At 46.5% G+C, this 12,571-nt stretch overlaps 1 protein-coding gene across 1 annotated transcript in view; it reads right to left on the bottom strand.

Annotated features, from left to right (window-relative positions):
- Positions 1 to 1,955: 1,955 nt before the first annotated feature.
- Positions 1,956 to 12,571, bottom strand: part of LOC121843336 (protein sidekick-1-like) — a gene marked incomplete at its 3' end in the record, with an annotated part of 20,785 nt that continues 10,169 nt past the window's right edge. The window contains exons 4-9 of the mRNA XM_042312952.1: positions 11,899 to 12,092; positions 11,260 to 11,376; positions 10,631 to 10,798; positions 4,167 to 4,269; positions 3,374 to 3,544; positions 1,956 to 2,092 (exon numbers count right to left, since the gene is read on the bottom strand). Coding sequence (XP_042168886.1) covers positions 1,956 to 2,092; positions 3,374 to 3,544; positions 4,167 to 4,269; positions 10,631 to 10,798; positions 11,260 to 11,376; positions 11,899 to 11,965 — 763 coding nt within the window. The remainder of the gene's footprint in view (positions 2,093 to 3,373; positions 3,545 to 4,166; positions 4,270 to 10,630; positions 10,799 to 11,259; positions 11,377 to 11,898; positions 12,093 to 12,571) is intronic.

Below are 12,571 nucleotides of genomic sequence, written 5' to 3'. Positions count from 1 at the left end.
TATAACCTACATCTCTACTGTGTTTTTCACAGAGACGGTCTCAGGTAATCAGTGTAGTGTGGTCAAGGTCATTCTGTCTCTCTACAGTGTGAAATCAATCAGACACTTAAACTGCTCCTGTTTCTCTGGGCTTCTCTCCTCTGTCTCTCCTACACATCCCTCTCTCTGTCTCTCTCTCTCCCTCTCTCTGTCTCTCTCTCTCTCCCTCTGTTTCTTCCTACCTACCTACCTCTCTCTAACAGACCTCCACTCTACCACTAACAGACCTCCACTCTACCACTAACAGACCTCCACTCTACCACTAACAGACCTCCACTCTACCACTAACAGACCTCCACTCTACCACTAACAGACCTCCACTCTACCACTAACAGACCTCCACTCTACCACTAACAGACCTCCACTCTTCCACTAACAGACCTCCACTCTACCACTAACAGACCCAGAGCAGAAACTCACTGTTCTCTGTCGTCCTACCTACCTCTCTCTAACAGACCTCCACTCTACCACTAACAGACCCAGAGCAGAAACTCACTGTTCTCTGTCTTCCTACCTACCTCTCTCTAACACCACTCCACTCTACCACTAACAGACCTCCACTCTACCACTAACAGACCTCCACTCTACCACTAACAGACCTCCACTCTACCACTAACAGACCTCCACTCTACCACTAACAAACCTCCACTCTACCACTAACAGACCCAGAGCAGAAACTCACTGTTCTCAGACAGCTCCAGTATGTAGTGTAGAAGACCTCCACTCTACCACTAACAGACCCCCACTCTACCACTAACAGACCTCCACTCTACCACTAACAGACCTTCACTCTACCACTAACAGACCTCCACTCTACCACTAACAGACCCAGAGCAGAAACTCACTGTTCTCTGTCTTCCTACCTACCTCTCTCTAACAGACCTCCACTCTACCACTAACAGACCCAGAGCAGAAACTCACTGTTCTCTGTCTTCCTACCTACCTCTCTCTAAAACACCTTCACTCTACCACTAACAGACCTCCACTCTACCACTAACAGACCTCCACTCTACCACTAACAGACCTCCACTCTACCACTAACAGACCTCCACTCTACCACTAACAAACCTCCACTCTACCACTAACAGACCTCCACTCTACCACTAACAGACCTCCACTCTACCACTAACAGACCTCCACTCTACCACTAACAGACCTCCACTCTACCACTAACAGACCTCCACTCTACCACTAACAGACCTCCACTCTACCACTAACAAACCTCCACTCTACCACTAACAGACCTCCACTCTACCACTAACAGACCTCCACTCTACCACTAACAGACCTCCACTCTACCACTAACAGACCTCCACTCTACCACTAACAGACCCAGAGCAGAAACTCACTGTTCTCTGTCTTCCTACCTACCTCTCTCTAACAGACCTCCACTCTACCACTAACAGACCTCCACTCTACCACTAACAGACCTCCACTCTACCACTAACAGACCCAGAGCAGAAACTCACTGTTCTCTGTCTTCCTACCTACCTCTCTCTAACAGACCTCCACTCTACCACTAACAGACCTCCACTCTACCACTAACAGACCTCCACTCTACCACTAACAGACCTCCACTCTACCACTAACAGACCTCCACTCTACCACTAACAGACCTCCACTCTACCACTAACAGACCTCCACTCTACCACTACAGACCCAGAGCAGAAACTCACTGTTCTCTGTCTTCCTACCTACCTCTCTCTAACAGACCTCCACTCTACCACTAACAGACCTCCACTCTACCACTAACAGACCTCCACTCTACCACTAACAGACCCAGAGCAGAAACTCACTGTTCTCTGTCTTCCTACCTACCTCTCTCTAACAGACCTCCACTCTACCACTAACAGAACTCCACTCTACCACTAACAGACCTCCACTCTACCACTAACAGACCCAGAGCAGAAACTCACTGTTCTCAGACAGCTCCAGTATGTAGTGTAGAAGAGGAGAGTTTCCATCGAAGGGTCTGACCCAGGAGAGAAGAACTGAACGGCTGTCTGAATCATTCAGAGACACAGACAGAGATCTGGGGGAGTGGGGGAGCTCACTGTGGGACAGGAGGGGGAGAGGGGATGAGAGGGAGAGGGAGGGGAGAAAGGGGAGGAGAGAGAGGGGAGGTGGAGGGAGGGAGAGAGAGGGGGGGGAGGGGAGGTGGAGGGAGGGAGAGAGAGAGGGGGAGAGAGGGGGAGGTGGAGGGAGGGAGAGAGAGAGGGAGGGAGAGAGGGAGTGAGAGGGAGGTGGAGGGAGGGAGAGAGGGGGGAGGGAGGGAGAGGGGGGATGAGAGGGAGGTGGAGGGAGGGGAGGTGGAGGGAGGGAGAGAGAGAGGGAGGGAGAGAGGGAGGGAGGGAGGGAGGGAGAGAGGGGAAAAGACAATATTACTTTCTATTATTTGATCATTATCTGAAGGCATGTGATATATTAGACAGATTTGAGGGTTGAGAGATGGAGAGAGAGACAGAGAGATGGAGAGAGGGACAGAGAGATGGAGAGAGGGACAGAGATGGAGATAGACATGGAGATAGAGAGAGAGAGAGAGAGAGAGAGAGAGAGAGAGAGAGAGAGAGAGAGAGAGAGAGAGAGAGAGAGAAATGGAGAGAGGGACAGAGAGATGGAGAGAGAGACAGAGATGGAGAGCGAGCCATAGAGATGGAGAGAGAGACATAGAGATGGAGAGAGACATGGCGATGGAGAGAGAGAGAGAGAGAGAGATAGAGAAATGGAGAGAGAGACATAGAGATGGAGAGAGAGAGAGACAGAGAGGGGGAGAGAGAGAGAGAGAGAGAGAGGGGGGGGGGGAGGGGAGAGAGAGAGAGAGAGAGCTATAGAGATCCTTCTCCTCTTCTCCTCCCCTCTACCCTCCAACTCTCCTTCTCCTCCTCCTCCCCTCTACTCTCTTCTCCTCCTCTCTCTCTCCCCCCTCCCCTCTCCCCTCCCTCTCCTCTCCTCTCATCTCCTCTCATCCCCCTCACCTCTCCTCTCCTCTCCTTACCTCTCCTCTCCCTTCTCCTCCCCTCTCCTCTCATCCCTATCTCCTCTCCTTTCCTTCTCCTTCTCTCCTTCTCCCTCCCCTCTCCTCTCCTTCTCCTCTCTCTCTCCTCCCCTCCCCTCCCTCTCCTTCTCCTCTCCTTCTCCCTCCCCTCTCTCCTCTCCTCTCCTCTCCTTCTCTCCCTCTCCTGTTTCTCCCTCAGCTTTGAGTTACTATTGCATATGGCGGAGGCATGCGTGAACACGCAAATGGAGGGGCGAGGCCTGAGGGGAAGGGGTGGGAATGTGGGATTCAGAGTGTGGCAGTTTGAAGTCCCAAGTTATGTGTGTGTGTGTAACTCACATGACTTCGAGGCGTGCGGAGCGTGATTGGTTCCCGGCCTGTGATGTCACAGTGCAGGTATAGTCTCCTATGTCGCCTGACCAAGTCTGGCTGATGGTCAGAGAACCAGACAATATAGACACTCTGCCCCCGCTGGGCTGGAGAGGTACTGCTCCACGCTGCCACTGGAAACTACAGAGATACAGAACCATGTTAACATACAGACACTCTGCCCCTGCTGGGCTGGAGGGGTACTGCACCACACTACAGAGATACAGAACCATGTTAACATACAGACACTCTGCCCCCGCTGGGCTGGAGGGGTACTGCACCACACTACAGAGATACAGAACCATGTTAACATGGAGACACTCTGCCCCCGCTGGGCTGGAGGGGTACTGCACCACACTACAGAGATACAGAACCATGTTAACATACAGACACTCTGCCCCCGCTGGGCTGGAGGGGTACTGCACCACACTACAGAGATACAGAACCATGTTAACATACAGACACTCTGCCCCCGCTGGGCTGGAGGGGTACTGCACCACACTACAGAGATACAGAACCATGTTAACATACAGACACTCTGCCCCCGCTGGGCTGGAGGGGTACTGCACCACACTACAGAGATACAGAACCATGTTAACATACAGACACTCTGCCCCCGCTGGGCTGGAGGGGTACTGCACCACACTACAGAGATACAGAACCATGTTAACATACAGGCACTCTGCCCCCGCTGGGCTGGAGGGGTACTGCACCACACTACAGAGATACAGAACCATGTTAACACACAGACACCCTCCCCTACCTGATGTTGACCCTGGGGTCGTGTGTAGCGTTACAATCCAGGGTTGCCGTGGTTCCCTTGATGACCCTCTGGTCCACCGGCGGGACGGAGATAAATGTACGAACTGCAGAGAGAGGTCAGAGGTTAAGGGGTCATCATCATCATGATATTATCTCATAGAACAAAACATAGAAGATATCAAACCTCATTTTCAGTGTTTATTCCAACTCTCTTCAAACTCCATTCATTTCTCCCATAGGGACGGCCAAACCAACCAGAGGTCACTTCTGGGGTTTTGGACTACAAGCGAAATCTAGAGTTTCAGTTTGGACACTATTTGTGTCAGAATAGGGTGTCAGTTAGTATACCATTAAGAGGTCAGTTAGTGAACCATTAGGAGGTCAGTTAGTATACCATTAGACAGGTCAGTTAGTATACCATTAGGAGGTCAGTTAGTGAACCATTAGGGTGTCAGTTTGTATACCATTAGATGTGATTGGGTAGGAGGTCAGTTAGTGAACCACTAGGGTGTCAGTTAGTATACCATTAAGAGGTCAGTTAGTGAACCATTAGGAGGTCAGTTAGTATACCATTAGACAGGTCAGTTAGTATACCATTAGGGTGTCAGTTAGTATACCATTAGGGTGTCAGTTTGTATACCATTAGATGTGATTGGGTAGGAGGTCAGTTAGTGAACCACTAGGGTGTCAGTTAGTATACCATTAGGGTGTCAGTTAGTATACCATTAAGAGGTCAGTTAGTGAACCATTAGGAGGTCAGTTAGCATATCATTAGTAGGTCAGTTAGTGTACCATTAGGAGGTCAGTTAGTATACCATTAGGAGGTCAGTTAGTGTACCATTAGGAGGTCAGTTAGTGTACCATTAGGGTGTCAGTTTCTATAATATTGGATGTGATTGGGTAGGAGGTCAGTTAGTGAACCACTAGGGTGTCAGTTAGTATACCATTAGGGTGTCAGTTAGTATACCATTAGGGTGTCAGTTAGTATACCATTAGGAGGTCAGTTAGTATACCATTAGACAGGTCAGTTAGTATACCATTAGACAGGTCAGTTAGTATACCATTAGGAGGTCAGTCTGGCTGGGCTGGAGGGGTACTGCTCCACACTACAGAGATACCCATGTTACCCTCCACTCTGGGCTGGAGTATACCACTAGAGTGTCAGTTAGTATACCATTAGGGTGTCAGTTAGTTTACCATTAGGAGGTCAGTTAGTATACCATTAGGAGGTCAGTTAGTGAACCATTAGGAGGTCAGTTAGTGTACCATTAGGAGGTCAGTCAGTATACCATTAGGAGGTCAGTTAGTGAACCATTAGGAGGTCAGTTAGTATACCATTAGGAGGTCAGTTAGTGAACCATTAGGAGGTCAGTTAGTGTACCACTAGGGTGTCAGTTAGTATACTATTAGGGTGTCAGTTAGTATACCATTAGGGTGTCAGTTAGTGTACCATTATGAGGTCAGTTAGTGAACCATTAGGAGGTCAGTTAGTGAACCATTAGGAGGTCAGTTAGTATACCATTAGGAGGTCAGTTAGTGAACCATTAGGAGGTCAGTTAGTGTACCACTAGGGTGTCAGTTAGTATACTATTAGGGTGACAGTTAGTATACCATTAGGGTGTCAGTTAGTGTACCATTATGAGGTCAGTTAGTGAACCATTAGGAGGTCAGTTAGTATACCATTAGGAGGTCAGTTAGTTAACCATTAGGAGGTCAGTTAGTGAACCATTAGGAGGTTGGTTAGTATACCATTAGACAGGTCAGTTAGTATACCATTAGGAGGTCAGTTAGTATACCATTCGAAGGTCAGTTAGTATACCATTAGGAGGTCAGTTAGTGTACCATTAGGAGGTCAGTTAGTGTACCATTAGGAGGTCAGTTAGTGTACCATTCGAAGGTGTACCATTAGGGGGTCAGTTAGTATACCATTAGGAGGTCAGTGTACCATTAGGGGTCAGTTAGTATACCATTAGGAGGTCAGTTAGTATTCCATTTGGAGGTCAGTTGGTATACCATTAGGAGGTCAGTTAGTATACCAATAGGAGGTCAGTTAGTGAACCATTAGGAGTTCAGTTAGTGAACCATTAGGAGGTCAGTTAGTGTACCATTAGGAGGTCAGTTAGTGTACCATTAGGAGGTCAGTTAGTGTACCATTAGGAGGTCAGTTCATGAACCATTAGGAGGTCAGTTAGTGTACCATTAGGAGGTCAGTTAGTGAACCATTAGGAGGTCAGTTAGTGTACCATTCGAAGGTCAGTTAGTATACCATTAGGAGGTCAGTTATTATACCATTAGGAGGTCAGTTAGTGTACCATTAGGAGGTCAGTTAGCACACCACTAGAGTGTCAGTTAGTATACCATTAGGGTGTCAGTTAGTATACCATTAGGAGGTCAGTTAGTATACCATTAGGAGGTCAGTTAGTGAACCATTAGGAGGTCAGTAAGTATACCATTAGGAGGTCAGTTAGTGAACCATTAGGAGGTCAGTTGGTATACCATTAGGGTGTCAGTTAGTATACCATTAGGGTGTCAGTTAGTATACCATTAGGAGGTCAGTTAGTGAACCATTAGGAGGTCAGTTAGTATACCATTAGACAGGTCAGTTAGTATACCATTAGACAGGTCAGTTAGTATACCATTAGGAGGTCAGTTAGTATACCATTAGGAGGTCAGTTAGTATACCACTAGAGTGTCAGTTAGTATACCATTAGGGTGTCAGTTAGTATACCATTAGGGTGTCAGTTAGTATACTATTAGGAGGTCAGTTAGTATACCATTAGGAGGTCAGTTAGTGAACAATTAGGAGGTCAGTTAGTGTACCATTAGGAGGTCAGTTGGTATACCATTAGGGTGTCAGTTAGTATACCATTAGGGTGTCAGTTAGTATACCATTAGGAGGTCAGTTAGTGAACCATTAGGAGGTCAGTTAGTATACCATTAGACAGGTCAGTTAGTATACCATTAGACAGGTCAGTTAGTATACCATTAGGAGGTCAGTTAGTATTCCATTAGGTCAGTTAGTATACCATTAGGAGGTCAGTTAGTGATACCATTAGGAGGTCAGTTAGTGTACCATTAGGAGGTCAGTTAGTGTACCATTAGGGTGTCAGTTTCTATAATATTGGATGTGATTGGGTAGGAGGTCAGTTAGTGAACCACTAGGGTGTCAGTTAGTATATCATTAGGGTGTCAGTTAGTATACCATTAGGAGGTCAGTTAGTATACCATTAGGAGGTCAGTTAGTATACCATTAGGAGGTCAGTTAGTTAACCATTAGGAGGTCAGTTAGTGAACCATTAGGAGGTTGGTTAGTATACCATTAGACAGGTCAGTTAGTATACCATTAGGAGGTCAGTTAGTATACCATTCGAAGGTCAGTTAGTATACCATTAGGAGGTCAGTTAGTGTACCATTAGGAGGTCAGTTAGTATACCATTAGGGTGTCAGTTAGTGTACCATTATGAGGTCAGTTAGTATACCATTAGGAGGTCAGTTAGTGAACCATTAGGAGGTCAGTTAGTATACCATTAGGAGGTCAGTTAGTGAACCATTAGGAGGTCAGTTAGTGTACCACTAGGGTGTCAGTTAGTATACTATTAGGGTCAGTTAGTATACCATTAGGGTGTCAGTTAGTGTACCATTATGAGGTCAGTTAGTGAACCATTAGGAGGTCAGTTAGTATACCATTAGGAGGTCAGTTAGTTAACCATTAGGAGGTCAGTTAGTGAACCATTAGGAGGTTGGTTAGTATACCATTAGACAGGTCAGTTAGTATACCATTAGGAGGTCAGTTAGTATACCATTCGAAGGTCAGTTAGTATACCATTAGGAGGTCAGTTAGTGTACCATTAGGAGGTCAGTTAGTGTACCATTAGGAGGTCAGTTAGTGTACCATTCGAAGGTGTACCATTAGGGGGTCAGTTAGTATACCATTAGGAGGTCAGTGTACCATTAGGGGGTCAGTTAGTATACCATTAGGAGGTCAGTTAGTATTCCATTTGGAGGTCAGTTGGTATACCATTAGGAGGTCAGTTAGTATACCAATAGGAGGTCAGTTAGTGAACCATTAGGAGTTCAGTTAGTGAACCATTAGGAGGTCAGTTAGTGTACCATTAGGAGGTCAGTTAGTGTACCATTAGGAGGTCAGTTAGTGTACCATTAGGAGGTCAGTTCAGTGAACCATTAGGAGGTCAGTTAGTGTACCATTAGGAGGTCAGTTAGTGAACCATTAGGAGGTCAGTTAGTGTACCATTCGAAGGTCAGTTAGTATACCATTAGGAGGTCAGTTATTATACCATTAGGAGGTCAGTTAGTGTACCATTAGGAGGTCAGTTAGCACACCACTAGAGTGTCAGTTAGTATACCATTAGGAGTTAGTATACCATTAGGAGGTCAGTTAGTATACCATTAGGAGGTCAGTTAGTGAACCATTAGGAGGTCAGTTAGTATACCATTAGGAGGTCAGTTAGTGAACCATTAGGAGGTCAGTTGGTATACCATTAGGGTGGTCAGTTAGTATACCATTAGGGTGTCAGTTAGTATACCATTAGGAGGTCAGTTAGTGAACCATTAGGAGGTCAGTTAGTATACCATTAGACAGGTCAGTTAGTATACCATTAGAGGTCAGTTAGTATACCATTAGGAGGTCAGTTAGTATACCATTAGGAGGTCAGTTAGTATACCATTAGAGTGTCAGTTAGTATACCATTAGGGTGTCAGTTAGTATACCATTAGGAGTGTCAGTTAGTATACCATTAGGAGGTCAGTTAGTATACCATTAGGAGGTCAGTTAGTGAACCATTAGGAGGTCAGTTAGTGTACCATTAGGAGGTCAGTTGGTATACCATTAGGGTGTCAGTTAGTATACCATTAGGGTGTCAGTTAGTATACCATTAGGAGGTCAGTTAGTGAACCATTAGGAGGTCAGTTAGTATACCATTAGACAGGTCAGTTAGTATACCATTAGACAGGTCAGTTAGTATACCATTAGGAGGTCAGTTAGTATTCCATTAGGTCAGTTAGTATACCATTAGGAGGTCAGTTAGTGAACCATTAGGAGGTCAGTTAGTATACCATTAGGAGGTCAGTTAGTATACCAATAGGAGTTCAGTAAGTGAACCATTAGGAGGTCAGTTAGTGAACCATTAGGAGGTCAGTTAGTATACCATTAGGAGGTCAGTTAGTGAACCATTAGGGTGTCAGTTTGTATACCATTAGATGTGATTGGGTAGGAGGTCAGTTAGTGAACCACTAGGGTGTCAGTTAGAATACCATTAGGGTGTCAGTTAGTATACCATTAGGAGGTCAGTTAGTATACCATTAGGAGGTCAGTTAGTATACCATTAGGAGGTCAGTTAGTGAACCATTAGGAGGTCAGTTAGTGTACCATTAGGAGGTCAGTTAGTATACCATTAGGAGGTCAGTTAGTATACCATTAGGAGGTCAGTTAGTATACCATTAGGAGGTCAGTTAGTGAACCATTAGGAGGTCAGTTAGTGTACCATTAGGAGGTCAGTTAGTATACCATTAGGAGGTCAGTTAGTATACCATTAGGAGGTCAGTTAGTATACCATTAGGAGATCAGTTAGTGAACCATTAGGAGGTCAGTTAGTGAACCATTAGGAGGTCAGTTAGTGAATCATTAGGAGGTTGGTTAGTATACCATTAGACAGGTCAGTTAGTATACCATTAGGAGGTCAGTTAGTATACCATTAGGAGGTCAGTTAGTGAACCATTAGGAGGTCAGTTAGTGTACCATTAGGAGGTCAGTTAGTATACCATTAGGAGGTCAGTTAGATTCCATTTGGAGGTCAGTTAGTATACCATTAGGAGGTCAGCCAATCATCCATTAGCTGACCATTAAGTATACCATTAGGTACCATTACAGACAGTATACCAATCATCTATTATTACTATTAGCTGACCAAAACCAAACTCATCAGCTGACCACACAACCAGCCAATCATCAGCTGACCAAACCAGCAATCAGCTGACCACACAACCAGCCAATCATCAGCTGACCACACAACCAGCCAATCATCAGCTGACCACACAACCAGCCAATCATCAGCCAATCATCAGCTGACCACACAACCAGCCAATCATCAGCTGACCACACAACCAGCCAATCATCAGCTGACCACACAACCAGCCAATCATCAGCTGACCACACAACCAGCCAACCCCGTCTCAATAACAGAGCCCTTCGCTCTGGGTCATGTGATTGGACCGATGAGATGAGGGCAGTGTTCTGAGCTTGTCTGATTGGTTAATTTGTTAGAAACCATACTGAGAGCTGTGTGCGTCTCTTTGTGTGTGTGTGTGCTTGTGTCTCTTTGTGTGTGTGTGTGTGTGTGTGTGTGTGTGTGTATCTTACTCCAGACAGTGAGAGTGGCCGTGTGCGTTGATGTGTGTGTGTGTGTGTGTGTGTGTGTGTGTGTGTGTGTGTGTGTGTGTGTATCTTACTCCAGACAGTGAGAGTGGCCGTAGCGTTGATGTGTGTGTCTGCGCCAGCGGCAGTACAGGTGTAGTCGCCTGAATCCTCCATCCTGATTGGCTCAACCAGCAGACCACCTGACTCCAGCAGGGTGAACCTGGGAATCTGGACTGTCCCACTGGCCAAGAGCTGGGAACCTTCACACACACACACACACACACACACACACACACACACACACACACACACACACACACACACACACACACACACACTCAGCCCATTAACATTCAGAGACAGAATGTACCCAGGGAGATGTTGTCAGGGGTACAAGTGCCCAGGAGACAGCAACCTTACCTTACCTCCAGGGCTCAGTCATGACCTTTCGGTCGGCCAGTCCAAGTAGATTAGTATTCGTTCAAAGAGGTGACCCCCAAAAAATATACAGTATACAAAAATAAAAACAAACAAAAAAAAGTAGACCTGATTAAAAACTAAAGAGGTGAACTAACACACTGGCAGGCTGAGAGGCCTCCGGTCACAGACGACCAATCAACTGACTGCTTTCATCTGTGGACTTAATCAAGGCTTGACACCTGGACCCGGTTTCTGCTGGAGGTTGAAGTGGCAGAGTGTGTGTGTGTGTGTGTGTGTGTACCTCTCCTCCAACTGACAGCAGGTTTGGGGGCTCCAGTGGTCTCGCAGGTGAACACAGCCGAGTTGCCGACGGTAACGGTGAGATCAGAGGGGAGGAGGGAGAAGGAGGAGGTGACACCTAGGGAGATGGATTCAAACTCTGATTATAATCAACACAGAAATACAGAGGAGAGTATAACTCACTCGTAACCTCCAGGTGTGTGTGTGTGTAACTCACTAGTAACCACCAGCTCTCTGTGTGTGTGTGTGTGTGTGTGTGTGTGTGTGTGTGTGTGTGTGTGTGTGTGTGTGTGTAACTCACTAGTGACCACCAGCTGTGTGTGTGTGTGTGTGTGTGTGTGTGTGTGTGTGTGTGTGTGTGTGTGTGTGTGTGTGTGTGACCACCAGCTGTGTGTGTGTGTGTGTGTGTGTGTGTGTGTGTGTGTAACTCACTAGTGACCACCAGCTGTGTGTGTGTGTGTGTGTGTGTGTGTGTGTGTGTGTGTGTGTGTGTAACTCACTAGTGACCACCAGCTGTGTGTGTGTGTGTGTGTGTGTGTGTGTGTGTGTGTGTGTAACTCACTAGTGACCACCAGCTGTGTGTGTGTGTGTGTGTGTGTGTGTGTGTGTGTGTGTGTGTGTGTGTGTGTGTGTAACTCACTAGTGACCACCAGCTGTGTGTGTGTCTGTGTCTCTCCGGCAGCGTTCCGAGCGAAACACTGGAACATTCCGGCATCTCCTGGTTGGACTCTCCGCACAGTCAGACCTGTTGCCGCGGTAACCTTGTAGCGAGGGTTGGCCAACTTGGATACGGGCACAGCGTCTTTATACCACTCTATACGGGCCGGGGGACTCCTACACACACACACACACACACACACACACACACACACACACACACACACACACACACACACACACACACACACACACACACACACACACACACACAGCTGGTGGTTACTAGTGAGTTATAAACACACACACACACACACACACACACACACACACACACACACACACACACACACACACCCACACACACACGTCTATTGGGTATAATATGTATGTCAGCCTCAACAACCCAGTCCTATTCAGCCTCAACAACCCAGTCCTATTCAGCCTCAACAACCCAGTCCTATTCAGCCTCAAAGCTTAATCAGCCTCAACAACCCATTTATACTGTACATATACAGCCTCATACAGCCCTATTCAGCCTTATAATGCTTTATACTGTACATACAGCCCTACATACAGCCCTATTCAGCCTCATAATGCTGTATACTGTACATACAGTCCTACATACAGCCCTATTCAGCCTCATAATGCTGTAT

This window comes from Oncorhynchus tshawytscha, unplaced genomic scaffold, assembly GCF_018296145.1.
Source record: "Oncorhynchus tshawytscha isolate Ot180627B unplaced genomic scaffold, Otsh_v2.0 Un_contig_15155_pilon_pilon, whole genome shotgun sequence".
NCBI lineage: Eukaryota > Metazoa > Chordata > Actinopteri > Salmoniformes > Salmonidae > Oncorhynchus > Oncorhynchus tshawytscha.
Note: the sequence above shows the minus strand (reverse complement) of the source record. Positions and strands in the feature narration are given on the sequence as shown.